Consider the following 19,380-nt stretch of genomic DNA (forward strand, 5'->3'; position numbering starts at 1 on the left):
GACAGAACCCAGTTAGCCCTAGGAATGCCCGCAGCTCCTTGGGTGACTTAGGTGGGGTTAGACCTTGAATCGCCTGTATGCGATCTGCACTCAGGGCTCTGACTCCTTTTGAGAGCTTATATCCCAAAAATGTGACTTCAGGCTGACATATTTGGGCTTTCTCTCTAGAGACTTTATATCCTTTTTTCCCCAGAGTGTTTAGGAGTGACCTGGTGGCTTCCTCGCAGAGCTGCAAGTTTGGGCTTGCAACTAGCAGGTCATCCACATACTGAAGGAGAGTCACTGCGGGGTGTGATCCCTTCCACTCCTCCAAGTCCTTCTGAAGGGCAAGTCTGAAAATATGGGGGGCTGCTATAAATCCTTGTGGAAGAACTGTCCACATGAGTTGGGCTTTATGGAAAGTGTCTGGATCCTCCCATTCAAAAGCAAACAATTTTTGACTCTCTCGGTGAAGGGGAATAGAGAAGAAAGCATCTTTCAAATCTAGCACTGAAAATATTTTAGCTTCCCCCAGTACTTGTGTCAAAATCGTGTGAGGGTTCGGGACTACAGGATGATCTGAAAGGACCTTTTTATTTACAGCTCGTAGGTCTTGGACCAGCCTGTATGAGACCCCATCTGCCTTCGGCACTCCAAGGATGGGGGTGTTATAGGGTGAGGACCCTTCCACTAGCCATCCGTACCTCTTGTATTTCTCTATTAACGGCTTGAGTCCAGCTCTGGCCGCTCGGCTGAGTGGGTACTGCTTTACCCGAACGGGCCCCTCCCCATCCTTGAGTACGATCCTTACCGGGGAGACGAACTTAGCTCGCGCAGGGGTTCCATCAGCCCATACCGAGGGGTCTACTCCGATCATGTGATCTTCTGGACTTACTGCAGGGCATCGGTCCTCCAGGAGAGCCATCTGATAGTTCGAGCTCTGCTTGACAGGTAGCTGGACCACCATCTGATCGTCTCTGAAAAAGATCTCAGCTTGCAATTTTTTGAGTAAGTCCCGCCCAAGGAGTGCGACCGGGCAACTTGGAGAATACACAAAGGAGTGCTCGAGCAAATGGTCCCCCACCTTGGTGAGGAGTGGTTTACAAACAGGGAGTCGGGTTTGCATTCCCTCAATCCCTTCTACAAGTACATGCTGTTCACTAGTTCCTGCACAGGGGGGTTTTTCTGGAATCATTGAAAATGTAGCCCCAGTATCCACCAAGGCTTCAAAGTTTTTGCCACCAACCCTAATGGTTACCATGGGATCTTCTCGGGCTCCAACCCGAAGGGTAGTGGTCTTAGATCCCTGTCCCCTTCATTCTGAATCCTCACCCTTGTCTTCTGCCCGCATGAGGTGACCTCTCGGTTCCCCCTCTCTCTTCTCCTTCAACTTCGGGCATTCCCTCTTCCAGTGTCCTTTCTCCTTGCAATAAGCACAAACATCTGCTCCCACTCTTTCTCCCTTCCTCTTCTGTATCCCAGCCTTTCCAGGGTTCCCTCCAGTTATAGCAGCTGCTAGTGCTGCCATCTGTCGCTGAGCCTTTTTATCCTCCTTGCGCTCCTGCACTTGCTCACGATTCCCATACACCTTATATGCAATTTCCACCAGCTCTGAAATCAGTTTCCCAGCACCTCCCTCAGTTTTCTGTAACTTCTTACGGATATCAGCAGCAGATTGACCAATAAACATAAGATTTACCATACGCTGGTTATCTGGGGCTTCTGGATCCAGATCCGAAAACCTGCGAAACGCCTCATACAGCCTCCCAAGGAAAGCTGAGGGATCCTCCTCTCTTCCCTGTCTCACCTCATACAATTTAGACAGATTGGTAAACTGAGGCACTGCCTTTCCCATTGCTTCCACTATAATTCCCAGATACCGTGCACTTAGCTCTCTGCCCTCTGCAGTATGATTATCCCATCTTGGCTCCTCTACAGGGCAGGTATCACGCAGAGTACAACTAGCAGCACCTTCTGACTCAACTCTAGCCACCGCAATACGTTCCACTGTCCCCAACACTAATCTCCTCTCCTCCGGGGTTAGGAGGGTCTGGAGCATCATCTGGACATCAGCCCAAGTGGGTCGATGAGTCTGCCCAATAGATCGGAACAGGTCCCTCATCTTTTCAGGGTCTTCACGAAAAGAAGGGCTCTGATTCTTCCAGTTAAATAAATCTGAAGTGCTAAATGGGGTGTAGACAAAAGTTGCAGTGCCTCCTTCCCCAATAACCTCTCGCATCGGACAGTTCAATACCGGCTGTGACTCTACAGGCTTGCACAAATAATAACCCTTATTTCCTGATTCAGATGAGGCACTTGGCTGAGGCTCACGCTCTAACTCATTAGGTATGCCTTGGTACGTCGGTGGTGGTCTCTCTAAGGGAGGGGGCAGTGGTGCAGAAGGGCTGGATGCCGAGGAGGCGTCTGACTCATCTTCGCTACCCGACAGGACAACCGGAGCACGGGTCCGGTACTTAGCCAATTCAGAATCCCCCCCCTCATTAGACTCAGGGAGTACAGGCGGCCCCCCCCGAGCCTTTTTCTTAACAAGCATCACATGAGACTTTGCTAAATAATTCTTAATCCAAGGTGGCTGATTTTGAACCACCCACAACCAACAATCAATATAAGGAAACTGATTCCAATACCCATTTTGCATAACAATTTCATGGATAGCTATCACTTCTTTTAGCACAAAGGATCCTTTCGGGGTCCAGTGGACCCCAAATGTTGGCCACTCAAGTTGACAAAACTTAGTTAAATCACCTTTTTTCATTTTTATTCCATAATCGGCCGGCTTTGCAAATTTATTAAAATGACGTAATAAGACTTTTAGAGGGGTTATCCATATTGTTTTCTACACGAGAGCTACTCGTACCCATTTGCCCACAAAAATGCGCCCAAGGCACACCAAATACCAAAAAGGTCTCAACAACAGATGATTTACAATGAGAGCTGAGCCTAGAATTTCTCAGCAAACTTACACATCCTTTGTTTTAGATCCGTACACCAGATTGGGCAAAGGGAATTCGTATACTCACTCAGATACCCCAGAGATCTCGATCCAAATTCCAAAGTGTGTCTGCCTCTCCAGAAACTCAGAATTTACATGGGATACTTCCTTTAACTTCCCGGATATTCGGACTTAAACCTCAAATTCCAGGGGCGAGTCCAAAGTTGGCTCGGTGCACACTTCCCCTGGTACCGGAGGCGCTCCGTCACTGAATTCCGGGGTAGTCCTCGAGAAGCCCCACGTTGGGCGCCAATTATTGATGTAAAAATCGCGGTTCATTTCTCGGGAGGCGAAAAAAACCTTCAGCCACAGACACACTCTATTAGCAACACAAAAGGTATATATTTGCAAATAGGGTCAGAGAGAGAGACAAAAGATCAAACACTCTGCTGCCCCCGAGGGAAACTGCCCAGCTGGCTTTATCCCCTCTCTCCTGACCACGTGTGCAGAAGGAGGAACTTTTACAACTCATTTCCGGTTCATACAAACATATATGTAAACATGTTGCTTCATACGTCCCATGTGCATTATAATTAACTACTTAAGTATGCGGGGCGGATAGGCTTAATATGTATTAGGTTATTGCGCATGGGCAGACAATATTAGAGGTTACAAGAGTCTGAATTTTCCTTGCCTCAAGGTTAGAACTGTAATTTACTTTTATCTGCATGAGAAAAGCTGAGGAGTATATGCTTTACTGTAACAAAGAGATAGTAACTTTGCAAAGCAAAGAGGGAGTGATACTTAATACAAAGAGCCTTTGGTAGTTTTCCCTTCAATTTCCAACCCCCCCTTCCCTCTCCCATTAAGGAGACAAGGAGGGCTGGCAGCCGTGCTTATTCAGAGGACAACACTATTGATGGGAGCTAACAGCTATTGATAATGCATTTTTAATAATATTTCTAACATCACCGCGGTCAAAGGTACATAAGCGAGCCTTTTCATCATACCAGGACCTTTGCTTCTCCTGGGCCTGTCCCAGGGAGTCTCGTGCCACTTTCATCATGTCAGTCAGTTTCTGACGAAAGTGCAGCACATACTCCACCACGGAGGTCTTGGTGGAAGGGATTTCCCCTTCCCACTCCTCTCTCACCAAATCAAGAGGACCTCAAACTCCCAAACATCAACTTGAATGGCGAGAACCCCGTGGACTCCTGGGGCACCTCCTGATAGGCAAAGAGCAAATGCAGCAGTTTCTCATCCCAGTCATTGGGGTTAGAGTCCACATAGGCCTTTAGTATCCGTTTCAAGGTCCCGTTGAACCTCTGTACTAGCCCATTTGTCTGAGGGTGGTAGCTGTGGTCTTGAGAAGTTTCACCCCACAGCACTCTCACAGGCACTTCATCACCTCCGCCAGGACATTTCCATCCTGGTCAGTCAGGATCTTGGAGGGAAAACCCAGCTGAAAGAAGATCTTGGTTAGGGCATCAGCAACCACAGGTGCCTCGATGGAGGTCAAAGCAACTGCCTCCAGGTACCAAGCTGCGAAGTCCACTTGAGTCAGGCTGTTTTTCTTCCCTCTATGAATCTTATGCCTCAGAGGGCCCACAGTGTCTATCCCCACTCTTTGGAAGGGTTGATCAGTGATAGGGAGGGGCTGTAGGGGAGCCTTTCTCTTGTCCCCACTTTTGCCCATCCGCTGGCATGTCTTGCAAGATCGGCAGTAGTCCATCACATTCTGGGTAATTTGGGGCCAATAAAAGCTCTCCTGCAGCCACTGGTGTGTCCGTTCCCTGCCCGTGTGACCAGCACACAGTAAATCGTGAGCCATAGAAAGCAATTGTTGTCTGTATTTACGAGGTACTATGATCTGGCGTTGGGGTTCCCAGGTCTGGGCATGGTTCTTTGGTACCCACAACTGATAGAGAAGCCCTTTATCCCAGACCACCTGTTTCCTCTACTCTGGGGTGAACTCGGTCTCTTGCTCCTGAGCCATCTGCCAGAGGTCCTCCAAGCTGGGGTCCTCTAGAACCTCCTGCCTGAACTCCTCTTGCCCGGCAAAGCAATCAGCAGGGAGTTCGGGTGCTCCTGCAGGGAATGCACCTTCATCCTCAGGGACTTCCTTGGACTCCTCCCTGACAGTCTCGCATTCCTCCGCCTCTGACATACTAGACACCTCCCTGGGACTGTCACTTAACCCACCCTCGGGGTTGCTAGTTCCCTCAAGAACTGGGGTGCAGTCTCTCTCCACAGGGGCCTCTCCCACTGCAGCTAATGGTATGACGGTGTCTTGGGGAGTTTCTAACCCTCCTCCTCTAATCTTTCTGCTCTGTTAATGAGTCACCGCATTAATAAAGTAGGGCTCTAGCACTAGGACCTGGTCCACCTCCTGGTGCAGGAGTTCTAGATCAATAATATCCTGTCCCACCAGGATGGGGACCAGAGCCCCTTCCAGCACACCCAATTCTATGCACATCATGCAGCCCCTCCACTCAATGGGCTGACAGGTTACCTGTACCTCAAATGGTGGAGACCCCACCCCTTGAATGGTAAGAGTTCTCCCCGGGATTATATCTTCAGGTGAAACAAGGTTGGCATTGATTAATGTCACACGTGACCCCGTGTCCAGTTCCCCAATAAGGGTTCTCCCATTTAGTGTTATCTTGGTCCGGTGGGGGGCCATCACCTCCTCTGGATTTGTGATCCTGTAGCAACAGGCATGCCCCTCAGAGGGGCTCAGGTCTCCCCCCTCACTGCTTACGGCTGTTGCATGTCTGATGGGCTTGGGTTTGCTGCTTAGCTTTGGGCAGCTGGGCTTGATGTGGCCCAGCTCCCTGCAGTTATAGCACCCCCTCTTTTCCAAATTTGGTGGTTTGGTCAAATCAGGGGCTTCCTTATGCTCGGTCTGGAATGGCCCCTTTTCCCCTTTTGGACCTGGCCCTCCCTTCCCCCCTCTTTGGAACCGTTTCTGTTCCTTCCCAGAGTAAGGAGGCTTCTTGTCAGGCCCCTCACGATTAAGCAACAGTTGATCTGCAATTTCAGCGGCCTCAGGGCCGGTTTTGGGGCCCCTGTCCTTGACTAGGATTTTAATCTCCCTTGGACAGCGGTGGTAAAATTTGTGCAGCACCATGAGATGGAGCTTCTTCTCTCTACTGTCAACCTTGGCTCCGTCTGCCCATTTAATGAGTGCATCCCACAACAGGGCCACAAAATCAGCCATTGACTTCTCAGGTTGTGGGTAGAGATTCCAGAATCTTTTCCGGAAATCATCCAGCCCTAACTTGAACCTTGAGGACACGGCCTGTTTAAAGGCATCATAGTCATCAGCTGCATCTGAGGGCAGGCTGTTCAGGGCCACCACCATGTCGTCTTCTATCAGAGCAGCCATGTGTATCATGTACTTCTCCTCAGGCACCTTCCACCGTCGGGCTTGCCTTTCAAGGATGCTGAGGAATACGTCGGGATCGTCTCCGGCTTGGTAGCAAGAGAAGGCTGGGGAGTTCGGTTTGGGGTGTCCCCCTGGCACTCGCAGAGGGCCCGCATCTGCCCCGTTGTGCTGCAGACGAGGTACCTCTAGTTCATGCTCACACTTGAGCCTTGCCTCTTCAGCCTCGTGCTGTGGTGTCTTTTCTGCTAGCTCCATCCTTTTCAGCTCCATCTGTGCCTTCTCGTGCTCGTGCTGGGCCTCCAGCTTCATCTGTGCCTTCTCGCACTGGGCCTCCAACTTTTTCAACTCCAGCTCATACTTGAGCTTGCTCTGTTGCTCTTCAGCTTCTAGCCGCATCTGGTACCTCCAGCGCTCCTCTGTAGAGGTTGATCCCTCGGTGGGCTGTGGACTAGGCATGTGGGAATGTGATTCTGGGGAGGACTCAGGAGTTGATGTGCGTGAAGGTGGCTTTGTGGCGGAGTTATTGTCGCAAAGGAGTTTAATCAGCTCTTCCTTCTTTAGCCCTTTCTTCACATGAAGGCCTCTCTCTTTCGCCTGTTCTTTTAGTTCAGGCACGGTCATTTGGACATACTTGTCCACCATCTTGGCTATCTACAGTATCCTGTCGACCGGATGCCAAATTAGAAAATGTTTGCTCAAGGGATTTCAGTGAGTCTATTACTCTTCCTGAATGATGCCTGTAAAACAGCAGGGTATTCGGATCCCACCTCCAACACCACCACGCAAGGCACCCCTACGGAGGCACTCAGAGCCTGGAACGTGGTCGGGCGCAGGGAGGTGGGTGGCTCAGCGCAGGAGCGCCCCCTACTGGCCCACCACACACTTGACTAAACATCAGGGGTCCCGAACAACCCGCATCCACCAGTCTGTGTTCTGCACCAGGAATGCCATACGGCAATGCAGGAACCTCCTCATGTATAGTCACACTAACTCTGAGCAAAGGACTGCATTGAAGTGTTTTTGAGCAAACTCTAGGACTGCTACTGGAAAGCAGTGGGAGAGAATGGAGAGGATGCAGTCAACTCCATCTGGAAAAGGGACACATGGCATGGGGTGTTCAAAGTCCCCCCAGGTTAGGAAGTGGACAGAGAGAAGGAAGGGGACAATGACACAACTGGACCTGGAGACAAGGAGGAGAACAGCAACAGGATCAGCAGCAGCAGAAGTGACAGTGACATCAGCAGCAACAAGGACAGTGAATGAACTGAAAAGGGAAACCCCAAATCAGGCCTTGGTCTAATGGACTACGTTTGGATTAGGAAAGAGCAGAGGGTGGATGTGGATGGGTGCAGGGAAGCAGGTGCTGTTATTGTAATGGGCGCATGGGTTTCTTAAGGTGATTTTAAAAAAGTTCAATGGAAGTCTATGATAGAGGATGTAGATCTATCTATCTATGTATAACTATATATAGATATAGATCACTATATATATCTATATCTATATATATCTATATTTTTATACAGATAAATAAAAATGTGTTGTTCTCAGAACTTTTTCACCATGCCTAAGTCCTAAGATAACTGCACTGTCAGATTGCACTTGCACCTGGTCTTACTGCGAATGGACCTCTCTGCCTGGAGATAAAGTACACTGCCACCTCTGCTGTCTTTCCTCCACTTGCCTTTTTGACCCTCCCTTTTCCCCTCAGGCCTTCAACTGGAACCTCTCTCTCTCTCCATCTATCCATTCCCCTCTCTCTCCATCCCATTTGTCTCTTTCTCCAGACCAGTGAAACATCGATGAGAACAAACTGGCTCCATCCTCTAAAGGGCCATATGCTGTGCTTGGAGTGGGGTTTGGCCCCTGAGGCCCAGACCCGTAAAGATAGGATCAGAGTGTGGGAAGGAACTAGAAGGTCGATCTCTTCTCTACCCTGCATGGAGATGTCTCTCTACACCATCCCAGACAAAGGCCCAGCCACACTTATCTTGAAAACAACTACTGGAGGAAAGTCCAGAGCTTCCTCTGGCAGCCTGTCCCATTGTGCTTTTGGCTCCTGAAGTTAAAAATCTATCCCCATCATTGATTTAATTCTGCTTTCTCTCTGTTTAAACTAGGCTTGGGTACTTTGACCTGTGAAATAGTTTGATTCATTAATGCACCAAACATCTATAAAAAACTGTGAACATTTGTGAGTAAGTTGTAATATTGTATTCAAGACCACTTGCATTACAGCCTATTCCCTAGCTCCATTGCTCTCCAAACCCTCTCCAATCTATCTACATCCATGGAATATTATAGCGAAAGGTACCTTGGAGCTTAAGGCTGAAGAAGCCTGAAAAGCAGATGCCAGGAGCACTCTCCAATGTGGCGCTACCGGGAACCATGCGGGATTTTAAGGGCCTGGATTCTCTGATAAATGCAGGGGGTGCCTTGTAGTATTTGGCAAGAGTGCGGGGTCGTTTTTTTCCTCTGATCGCTTGCACATGGAGTTAGGTACTTTTGTGCTATAAAAATGTCAACGAGACAGCTCAGTATAATTAATATTCGACTTTGGAGCCTTCAATCTTTTAGAAACACTTAAGATACTTGTGCGGAAAGGGGGCAGGAACTGTGTAAACGTGGTTAGGTTACTCAGCACAGACAACTTCCCTACCGGTGTAGAAACTGGGTCAGTAACGGGCAGAACAAGAGATCGGTACTTCTCGACTGCTTTGGTGTCCTTGCGTGACTTCAAGTGCTCGCACATACACACATGATCGCTCACAGAAAGGACGGTAAACAAGACACACAGAAGGCCTTAGGCCTCCTCCAGGTGGGAAAACGTCTGTGTACACGATTGTGGCGGCAGACCTACTGACAGAGGAATCCTGGTTTGGAGATTAGAAGTTAATTGGTATTAACTTGAAAACAAGCCTTTAAATAACGACCTTCCCGCGAACCAAGCCACAGCAAACGCTGACCAATCCCAACAACAGTGAATTGCGTTAAAAAGTTGGGGATTTTCTGGAGATAAAAACAGGGGCCACGGGGCACTGAGAGGTGGGTGGTTAATAGATGCTCAGAAATACCAAGGAAGGAGACCATGTCCCAGCATGTGTGCCGACCTGAATTAAGGGGCGGGGGGAATCCTTCCTGAACCCCATTTTCCCAATTTTCCCAGCAGATAAGATCTTGAGCATACAAACCAAGAATCCCTGTCCGGACACTTCAAGATTTCCTAGAAGCCAGCGGAAGAAACAGTGGAGCCCAGGCCAACCTTTTCAGAGAGAGGTTCATCCAGCCTCTCCTTGAAAAACTTCCAGTGAATGAGACGCTAGAGCTCCCAAACCCCCACGCCTTTCCAGCCAGAGCAGCGCCTTGGCACTCCCGATGTCACGACGGTATCTGAGCCCTCCCCAGAGTCACCATTAGGACTGCCGGGAGGCAGAGCAACGTGGCCCGGGGGCTACACAGGGACGAGCAGAGACGCTCCAAGAGCTTCAGCGCCGCGCCCAAGCTCCGAGCGGGGCCGGGGGCCGGGGGCCGGGGGCCGAGCCGAGAGCCAAGACTTGACTGCGGGTGCCTGGAAACCCAGAGCGGATCCCTGATCCAGCTCGGCCCCTGCTTTCCTCCTCTCCCCGCCCCCACCCCGCGCCACCATCGCCCGGCCCCAGGGCGCTCCCGGTGTCTGTCCCGAGGCTCCAGGCTCTTCCTCCGGGGCCGGAGCCGTCGGTCGCGGAGCGCGGAAATGTTACACTTCTTTTCCTGGCACACGGGAGAGCATGGACATCGGCCTGACACTCGGTGTCTGGCTACTAAGTCCCGTAGGTAAGGGCACGGGGACTGTCTCAGGGGACCGAGGGAATTAGGAACTCCGGACCCTGTACCTGGAGCAGCCCTGGCCCGAGTGCTACCGCTCAGCAGTAACCTTTCCCCAGACCCAACCCTGTCGTCTCTGCGGAGCTCAAAGCGCGCCGCCTCGCTTCCACCGAGCTCCCCCGCCCTTTTCCCAGCCCCAACATGAACCCCCCACGCTGACCCCTGACCTCAGCACCTTCTCTTCCCTGACCCCCCCCTCCTGGGCCCTCTTTAGTGGGGTTTCCCATGGGCCCCTTCACCCTGCAATGCCACCGGGCTTCTTTCCCTGGAGCCGCCAGCCCTGGAAAAGGGTCTCAGGGCTGGACGTCCCGTTGCAGGCGCGGTGCAGGGCGACCTGCTCCACCACGCGGAAACCGATGTGTCCCGGCAAGAAGGAGCCTCCGTGACCCTCCTCTGTTTCTACAACACCGGCCAAGATTTCATCTCTCTGCTGTGGTAGCGGCAGTATCCGCCCCGAGGCCCGCAGTACATCCTGGAGAGAGGGGCCAGGTCCTTGAGCTCGGTGCGTTACACCGCCGGCTTCGCCCAGCAACGCTTTCCTCCCGGGCGGACCGCAGCAGGCCCGTGTTGGGCATCGCGGCGCTGGAGCGGGCAGACGCCGCCTTGTGCTACAGCGCTCTGAGCGGATCCCCGTGCCACAGTCCCACCGGAGACCTGGACAAACCCCCCTGCCCCGAGCAGCCGGAGGAGCAGACACCGCAGCTGCCGGCAGCGCCCGGGGGGAGTCGGGTGAAAATTAAATATGCAGAAATGGCCGGTGGCTTCGGACGTATCCACCCTGCCACGGCCTCCCCCCTCTCCCTCCGCGCCCCCTCCCCAAATGGTAAAGATCCGTTTAATGAGGTTGTCGGTAATGTCAACATTGAGGAAATTAAAGGAAAACTGGGTCAAATGGCGCTAATAGTGTCCGTTGTGGCGGGCTGCGGCCAGGGGAAGCCCCATTCCCAGCTCCCCTGCCATGAACTCAAGATGTGAATCCCAGGCGGGTGGGGCTGGTACCGCATTTCGGAGGGCGCCGCCTCTATTCCCCGGTGGCAACGGCGCGCGGTGCCTCTTCCCTGTGTGCAGAGGATGGGCTGGCAGGGATTCCCCGTCTGGTGCCGGTACATGTGCCTGCAGGCTTGGGGAGCCCTGCCGGGCTCTCTCCTTCCTTTTCAGACTCTGATGTTGGGAAGAGTGAAGCCTGAGGTGGAAAGAGAGAAGGCACGTGCGATGATCTCTAGGGATTGAGCTGAGCATGTTAAAGCGTCCCAAAGGAGTTGGGCCCTCGCCTCTCCTCGGGTTTCTCCCCAGAAACTGTCACCTGTTTCTATCATGAAAATGGAAGTGTGCTCCCGACCTCCCCGCGGGCCTGACTGCCACGTCCCGGAGTCCCACGCGAGGCAGAGGACCAGGAGCGGCTGCGTCTCGGGGAAAGGCGAACTGAGGCACTCGGGGAGCCCGGGACAACTGTGGGGACTCAGGCGGGTCCCGGGAGCTTCCCCCAGACCTGGTACCACCTGCCCTTCCCCCTTCCTCCCCGCTTCCAGCTTCCCCGCGATCTCGGCGTCTTTTCAGCTTCTCCGGACTCCGCCTCCCCCCGGCACGGCGGCGGTGCCCCGTTCCCGCCTACAGCTGCCTGTAGCGTCTAACACTGCAGCGCCCAACCGCAGCGCAGGAAGCACAACGCGGGGCCCGCTGCTCCCGCCCGCACCGACACACTCGCAGCGGCGCAGACAGACGCCAGCGGCACAAGGCCCGGGGCCCGCAGGCGCGGCTCTGAGCGCAGGGGTGCGGGTGTCCCGGGCGCTCCCCCTGCCGCCTGCCAGGGACCCCCGGGCGCCCGCCCCACGCGTCGCGGGACGGGGCAGGACACGCCGCGGGGCAGAGAATGGGGGCTCCGCGGTTCCCAGCTCTGCATCATGGCGCGTAGAGACCGCAGCGGGTCGCCCCGAGGTGCCAGCCTAGGAGCCGCTGCGGGGCTGGGAGCTGAGTCCAGGCGCCTGCGGGCGGAGGGCGCTGACCTGGCAAGGAAGCACATACCCACGGGCTGGTGCGGGTGTGAGTGGGGCGCTCTCCCCTCAAGATCTGCCCTGAGCTCTGCACCCCAGGAGGGCGGGAGGCGGCTCCGCACTGCAGGGAGCAGGGTGCAGGGCCCGGGCGCGGGCGCGGGGAGTCTCCCACTGCCGCCAGGTCCGGCCGGCCCTGCCCCAGGGCGAGGCTGGGGGGCGCTGTGCTACCGGCAACTGAAGTGGCGTGCGGGGGGGATGTCGCCTGTGACGCGGCTGACCGGAATGTCCCGGTGGGCGGGGCTTCTCCAAGGCCGGGGGGGGCGGTCCCGCCAGCGGTAATTCCGCGAGAGGGTTTGGCCCCACTCTCCAGCTGCCGTTTGTACCGAAGCAGCGAATTCACCCGGGTGCCAGCTCTTCGGGGACACTGGAAAGGACACGCAGCCTACCTTAGTCCTGGCAACACCCTGGGGCAGGGCTGCTGGGGCCGGGAGGAGAGCAGAGGGGTGCGGGACCCGTTTCCATTATGGAGATCCACCCCGGACTCCTCTGGGCGGTGACAGCCTTAGTGCTGCTGGGTAAGTGCTCACCCTCCCGCCGGACTCCCCTTCACGCCACCCCGAAGGGACGGGAGGGAGGCGAGTGTGGCTGACCTGGGCTGGGAGACACCAAGTCTTCCTGCCGCACCTCAGAGCCTGTCCGCCTGCAGCTCCCACAGCCCCTGGGAGACACGCGGGGGACAGGGAGGCAGGAGCACAAAGGAGCACAGCGAGTCCCAGTTTGGGACAGAGTCGGTCCTAGTCTGGGTCCTTCCCAAGGCAAACGGGGCAACGGGACTCACTGGGGATTAACTGGACCCGCATCAACGTGATCTTGGAAACGAGTCTCTGAAATGAGAATTGGTCCCTGGCAGCCGCAGCAGGCTGAATGCGGACGGGACCCCTTACCAATGTGAAACATGTTATGGACCCCGGCGTAGGTACTGAGAAGCCAAGGGGATCGGGTAGGAAAGGCACTTTCAGCTCTGAGATGATGGGGAGGAAGCTAGTAACCTTTACTGGAAAATTAGCGGGGGACTCCCTGAATAACAGATCGCAGAGGCAACCTCAGCAGCAGACTTCTTTCCCCGCTTCTTTACAGCAGGCTCCAGCCTGGAAGAGAAAGTCACTCAGCGGCAGGAAGATGCGTCGGGCGTGGAGCGCGGGGCTGTGACCCTGGACTGCACCTACGAGACTGGGGAGACCTATTATTATTTGTACTGGTACAAGCAGAGCCCCGGAGGCAGCGTGGTTTTGCTTCTGCGGCAAGTACTCTGAAGGCTCAAAGGGAAGTGAGGCAGGGCCGAGGTTCACTGCTGATTTCCAGAAGCCCCAACGCTCCTTGCGCCTGCGCATCTCCGACCTTCAGCCGAGTGACTCCGCCACCTACTTCTGCGCTTTCAGGAGAGGCACGGTGATAAAACCGACGGGGAGCCCTGTACAAAAACCTGAAGCTCCCTCCCGGCGTGGGAACCTGAGTCCTGCTGCTGATGTCAGGAAACCCCGAGCCAGGAAAGGGATGTGGGGAGAGTGAAAGGTGGTTTTCAAGTGGGACGGGGCCCCTTGCACCTGGCTTCCTGGAACGGGAAACCTCTAGCACATTTCTGGGAAAAGCCGACGGGAGGATTGTTCTCCGAAAGCTGGCAGGAGGAGGAGAGAGGAGAAAGGTGTGAGGCAGAAAGCCACCTTGGTTTCTCCCCAAAATCTCTGGCCTGTGACAATGTGATAAAATCTCTGTGCTGTGACCATTTGAGTAGGGTGGGCTCAGCAGAGGAGACTGCACCCTTACCCTGTCTCTTTAGGTAACTGGAGCTGGCTGCATTCCTGAGGGAGGGGGGAAACCTGCTCCCTCTGCCTACGTGACTGGTACCTGGGTGAGGGGCATCTACCTGGTGGGCTGGGATCTGCCCCGTAACAGGTGAGGTATTTCAAATTGGTTGGCTGACAGCCAGCTGTGCCTGGGTCTCCAGCTCCATCCTTTTCAACTCTAGCTCTAGGAAGGGGTCGGGCCGGACATAAGGCGCCCCTAGGGAGGCATTCGGAGCCTGGCAGGTGGTCAGCTACAGCTTGAGAAACAGCCACAAATGGTGACCAGTTGTAGTAAGCACCCGCTGGAAAATGTCATCCTGCGATTTCGCCTCTCTTGCTTAGTCGGGGAGGAATAGGTGCCTCATCGTGTGCTGTAGTAGCTCATCTGAAAACTGTCCCCTGCATTAGGGATCACTGGATGACGTTCACTGGCTTCAGCTATGGACGAGGTAGGTCTCGAGGCCCAGAAAGGTATCTTCTTAATGGAAAATCTGTGAGTGGCTGCTGTGGGTGGAGGCAAGGAGTGGCAGAGAAATTTAAAAGAGAGCGGGGTGCTGGCATTCCAGTGAAACGTGACCCTGGGCTGGGTGTGTAGATCCCCTCAAGTCCTTAGGAAACGCCAGGAGACTTAGAGGCAGAAGCTTTCCTCTTTTTCATGCCCATCAGCTCAAACCCAGCTCAATGAAGTGGAGCTGGACTGGGTTAATATGGGGCAAGTGGCTATTACTCCTTGACTAATCTGTGTAACCCTGGGAATCCAAGGGAGTCTCCCAATCACGTGCACTGCTTAGTCTCCCCAAGTGGCTAAGACGAAATGTAGGCAGTCGAGGCTGGCCTCATGCAGTCCCAAGACTACCCGTCATAAAGTCTCATTCAGCCTCAAAGGTGCATGTGCAACTGGGACCTGGATCTTAGCCGGGAGGATCGGAACAGGGATTGGCTCAAAGGCAAGAAAGACAAGCTGCAATGAAAATATTGGGAGGCAGTCTGAGAAGGAGGAGCACCACCTCAGCCCACAGGCAGCTAAAATAGGGCCCGGAGAACCCAGAAGGGACATGCCCAACCCCAAGCACGTCAACCTGAAAACCCAGAAAAGTTTCCAGAGAAATGGACGTCTTCTGCTGGTCTCTTTCCCCACGGGCCACTGTGGGACAAATGCACCCACCCTGGGGATCTGGAGCTGCCATGGGTGGCAGGCTCTGCTCGGGTCCTTGTGACACCTCGCCCAGGAAACTCATTCCTACTCGTGTAAGTGGGTCCTGGGCGCCGGACTCCCCCCGGTGATCCTGGACGTTATCACCTGCCTTGACGAGGGAGGAGTAAACAGTGCAGGGGCAGGCCAAAGGCCGTACAGCGGGGAGGGAAAGGGGCCGTACAAGGATACAGCGGTCTCAGAGAAAAGGAGTTGAAAGGGACTGTGCGGTCGCCCTGCCCCGAGGGACTCACTCAGCAGGGCCGATGATGGGGATGTGCTGCCATCTAGCGGCCGCGCCGCTTTCCTGTCCCGGCGGCCGCCCTTCGGGGGAAACGACGGAGGCGGGATGTTCCCCACGGAGGATCTGCTCAGTCCCTGTCTGCTGAAGCGGGACAGAGACAAACAGAGGGAGTTACCTGTGTGGGGATGCGGTGCGACTGCGCGTGTTCTGCGTGCACAAGCTGCTTATTTCACATGTCGTCTAGGGACAGGCCACCGTGTCCATTGCACACAAGAGGGGAATACCCCCTCCCCCATCTCACTCACCCGAGAAGAAACCCAGGAAGCCAATCGCACTCTCCCCTCTCACGTCCCTACCTTCCCAGCACCTCCAAATTCACACCCCCACCGTGCTCACTCCCGGCGCTCAGACTCACACCCACGGACACACAGATCAGGCTCTTGCAGACCCACGTTTACACCACAGACATCGCTTGCGGGTGTTCAGCATGTCACTCCCGCACCCAGACCGCGCGCACACGCCCCGCAGCCCCACGCAGCGGCGCGTGCTCTGGAGGACTCCGGCCGCTACTTCTGTGGCGCGGGGAGAGCTCCGGCCTTTGCTCTCCTCGAGCCCAGCGCTGGGTCATGGATGCAAGCCGAGCCCGGGTTGTTTTTAGCGATCCCTCACTAGCTCGGTTCAGAGAGATGCCCCGTGCTTGGGCCGCAGCAAGTAGAGCTCCTCCAGCGGGGAAGCTCCCTGTCCTCTGGGAGAGGCAAGTTCCTGCTTCTCTTCATCTCCTGCCACCTCTCCTCCCCCACCCCCCCGACCCCCTGCCCAGGACGGACTCTGTCTCAGCGAGGCTCTGCTTCAAGTCTGAGAAAAAGGAGGACAAGCATAAGCCCCGGAGAGGCTAGAGCAACCCCGGGGACGTTTCTAGGTCCCTGTACTCCCGCGAGACTGAAGCAGCTGTCCCCTGGAGTCCCAGGGCAGGTGGCAGGCCAGGCAGGTGGCAGGGTGGTGGCGAAACTCGAGAGCAGGTCCCTAAGGATCCGGACTGGCTTAAAAAATCCTCCTGCTTCCCGGCGCGCTGCACACAGGACAGGGCAGGGCCGTGCTGTGCTCTTCATAAGGCAGTCACACAGCCCGGAGCGTGCCCCCGGCTCAGGCTAGGCGCCAGTGCACCCTGTGGGACTCTGAATATACGGGGAGTCAGCATAAAGAGCAGGGGGTTCAATAAAGGCAAGAACTAGGTGTTACAGTTATGGTTACGATTAGGTTATAATTACTCTAGTAGCAATAAGATCAAGGGTTGCAGGTAGGTTTGGGGTTATGGCTGTCCTTAGGATGAAGCATAATATTATTTAAATTAGTAATCCAAGGATATGATTAGGATAAGCTGAGTTCGGAAGAGGTCCTGGTTATTAAAAGGGATTATTAATACTTGGTCTATAAATTGGTTATGGTCTGGTCTAAGGATGTTTCCTGGGATCTGCAATTAGATCAGGGTTAGCAATTGGGATTAAGTTTACCTGTGGGGTACTAAGGGTTCAGGTTTGGGAAAACAGGTGAGGATAGAAGAGTAACCCATTAACCCTTGTAAGACCTCGAACCGAATCAGGTACCACAGTAGGCTGTGGCACCCGCCTCCCTCAGGCCCCGTCTCTGTGGGTGATGTAAAGGAAGGGGCCAGAGCACAGGGGCAGTTATGGGAGAACTTGCCCCTCGGGAAAGTCTCTTCCAATCTCGGTTCCGTTGAAGGCTGGCTCCTTCTCGCAGTTGGGAGGCTGCAGTTCGCTCCGCTTGCGACCGAAAGAGAGAGAGACGGAGTATTTGTTTCCCTCCGTTTTTTCCTACAGGAACAACGCACGGGGCCGGTTTGCACTGAACTGCTCGGAGGGAAAAATGTTCATTCCCACTGAGTTACAAGACACAGGCCCGCGGGAAGCGAGGCGCAGACGGGAGAGCGGGCCCGGCCCGAGCCTCTTGTAGCTGCCCCACGCGGGTCGCAGGATTCACTCGTGACTCGAGACCGGTCTCGAGTCACGAACGAGAGACACCCGGCACCAGGCCTCCCACCCGCGCCACACCCAGCTCCTGCGGTCTCTATGCAAATGCTACAAAAGCCTGTGTGAAGTCTGCAACAGCTTGTCTGCCAGCCAGTATTGATTACTGCCGTGAGTACTGAAACAAGATGGACTGAGCAGCTGTTCCCTGGGAAGATATGGGAAAACGGCTTTTTTTTTTTTTTTAAATGAGGCTGGGAATCGGACATTCCTCTAGTACATCATGAACTGAGAAGGACTCTGAGGATTGTCTCTTCTTTTTATATACAGGGTCTTGCAGTTGTTAGTGTGGGATGGGAGCAAAATCCCTCCGCTACACCTGCGTCACGTTTTTGTGTTGTTCTTGTCATGAATCCACACAAGCGTTTCTAGGTTGCTGTAATCTCTGTTTTGTGAGCTCAGGCAAGATTCCAAAAATGATGGCCGATGTAGTCGTTTTCGGTTTCAACGCTGCTGTCTCCAGACCAACCTGTAGGACCTTGGCAGCAAGTCGCCGGTGGCCAGGCGGTTCCCCTCTCTACCTAAGGCTGACGAGAAGAGTGCCAAGAGATTTGCAACTTCATTTCTGTTTCTGTATCTTCTTGAGTTCAAATGCGAAGTTGGTGTCTGTGTGTCAGTGAGCAGTGCATTACGGCTTTCCCGTGGCATTAAGTGTGTAAGCAGCTTTATATTCTGGCCGGAATGATTTGGGAGCCGAGGGGGCAGATTTGGGGAACCTTGTTGTCAACGATCAAAGTCTTTGATTTCGGATGCCGATGGCAAAAGGTCAGAGGCTAACACGACAAACTCTGTAATTGTAGTCTCACACCATTATCCCTCTGTAATAACAGTGCTATATACACACACCATCGTTTGTGCCTCATCCAAATCACTGGAGCTCCCTACACAAGAGAAACTAACTTTGAATACATCAAAAAAAGATACTGTACCTATAGTAACGAGATTAACTGACTTTAATGAAAATGTAAAATCAGAATAATGTGTCGTGCTCACCCTCTTGTGACCAAACAGGCTCAGTACTACCCAAGCAAAAAGAAATGCCTGTGCCAGCATGAAACCTGAGCAGACAAAGAAAGCACAATTGCCAGCCCATTAATTATTCATGCCTGGCGTGTAGTAATTGGCCACCCTGCTGAGTATATCTTTGAAAGAACTTCCGCCCAAAGCGGAGATCTCCGAGCATCCCCAGGAGACACAGTTTGTAATTGGCCAGTTACAAACATCTCCCCGCCCCCCCCCGGCCCTATTTTGGGCGTATTGGTCTCTGCCGGCTCGTTCGTCTCTCTCGTCAAGAGCTCTCGAGGTCTACGGACCACCGTAAATTTGTGTGAACTGCTTGAAACCTGCATTCAGCAAGTCTGCAACCCACTGTAATCGCTGGGTGACAGAACATCTGCATGCTGTAACTAAGTAATCAACTCTTCTGGCCTACGCTGCAACCATCAGTAGAGTAAGTAAAATAAACTTTCTGTGTAACCAATACGCTTTAAGTCACCTGATTCCTACTCGCCGTTAACACCCACCTGTCCGATCACCGATCCCTTTCACGCCAAGACGGTCGTGCCGACCAAGGCTTGCAGGTCAAGGGTACACCGGTCTTCGGGGCGCATGACACTTGTTACTGGGCGATCAGGAAAATCCAAATAGGCTTTGCAAAGCACGGAGGGTGGTGACGTACCTGACCGTCGTTAACTTCATTTGAGGGGTAAAACAGAACCGGCATGAGAAACAGGACTACCGGCAGGAGGCGGCACAAGCACAGGCCAGAAGCGCCCACTGCTTCCTCCCTAAGTATATAGAAAAGGTTTCTAGTAGAAATGCTTTATTATTCCAGCTTTATTATTCCAGCCCTATACAAAGTCACTTTGCAAATACTGTATTGC

At 53.8% G+C, this 19,380-nt stretch overlaps 2 protein-coding genes across 2 annotated transcripts in view; one reads left to right on the forward strand and one right to left on the reverse strand.

The window, feature by feature from the left end:
* Positions 1–4,081: 4,081 nt before the first annotated feature.
* Positions 4,082–6,962, reverse strand: LOC149862241 (uncharacterized). Its single transcript, XM_090053901.1, has 2 exons — positions 5,945–6,962; positions 4,082–4,158 (listed from the first exon to the last, which is right to left on the reverse strand). Exons 1-2 carry the CDS (start codon positions 6,960–6,962, stop codon positions 4,082–4,084), a joined length of 1,095 nt encoding a protein of 364 aa, XP_089910027.1.
* A 5,120-nt stretch (positions 6,963–12,082) lies between these two features.
* The window catches only part of LOC149862242 (olfactory receptor 13G1-like), a 7,984-nt gene continuing 686 nt past the window's right edge, over positions 12,083–19,380 (forward strand). Inside the window, exons 1-2 of the mRNA XM_090053903.1 lie at positions 12,083–12,221; positions 13,310–13,476. Of these exons, the coding sequence (XP_089910029.1) occupies positions 12,083–12,221; positions 13,310–13,476 (306 nt within the window). The remainder of the gene's footprint in view (positions 12,222–13,309; positions 13,477–19,380) is intronic.

The sequence above is a fragment of the Crocodylus siamensis genome, chromosome 6 (genome assembly GCF_052110815.1).
Source record: "Crocodylus siamensis isolate JL-2025a chromosome 6, ASM5211081v1, whole genome shotgun sequence".
Lineage (NCBI taxonomy): Eukaryota > Metazoa > Chordata > Crocodylia > Crocodylidae > Crocodylus > Crocodylus siamensis.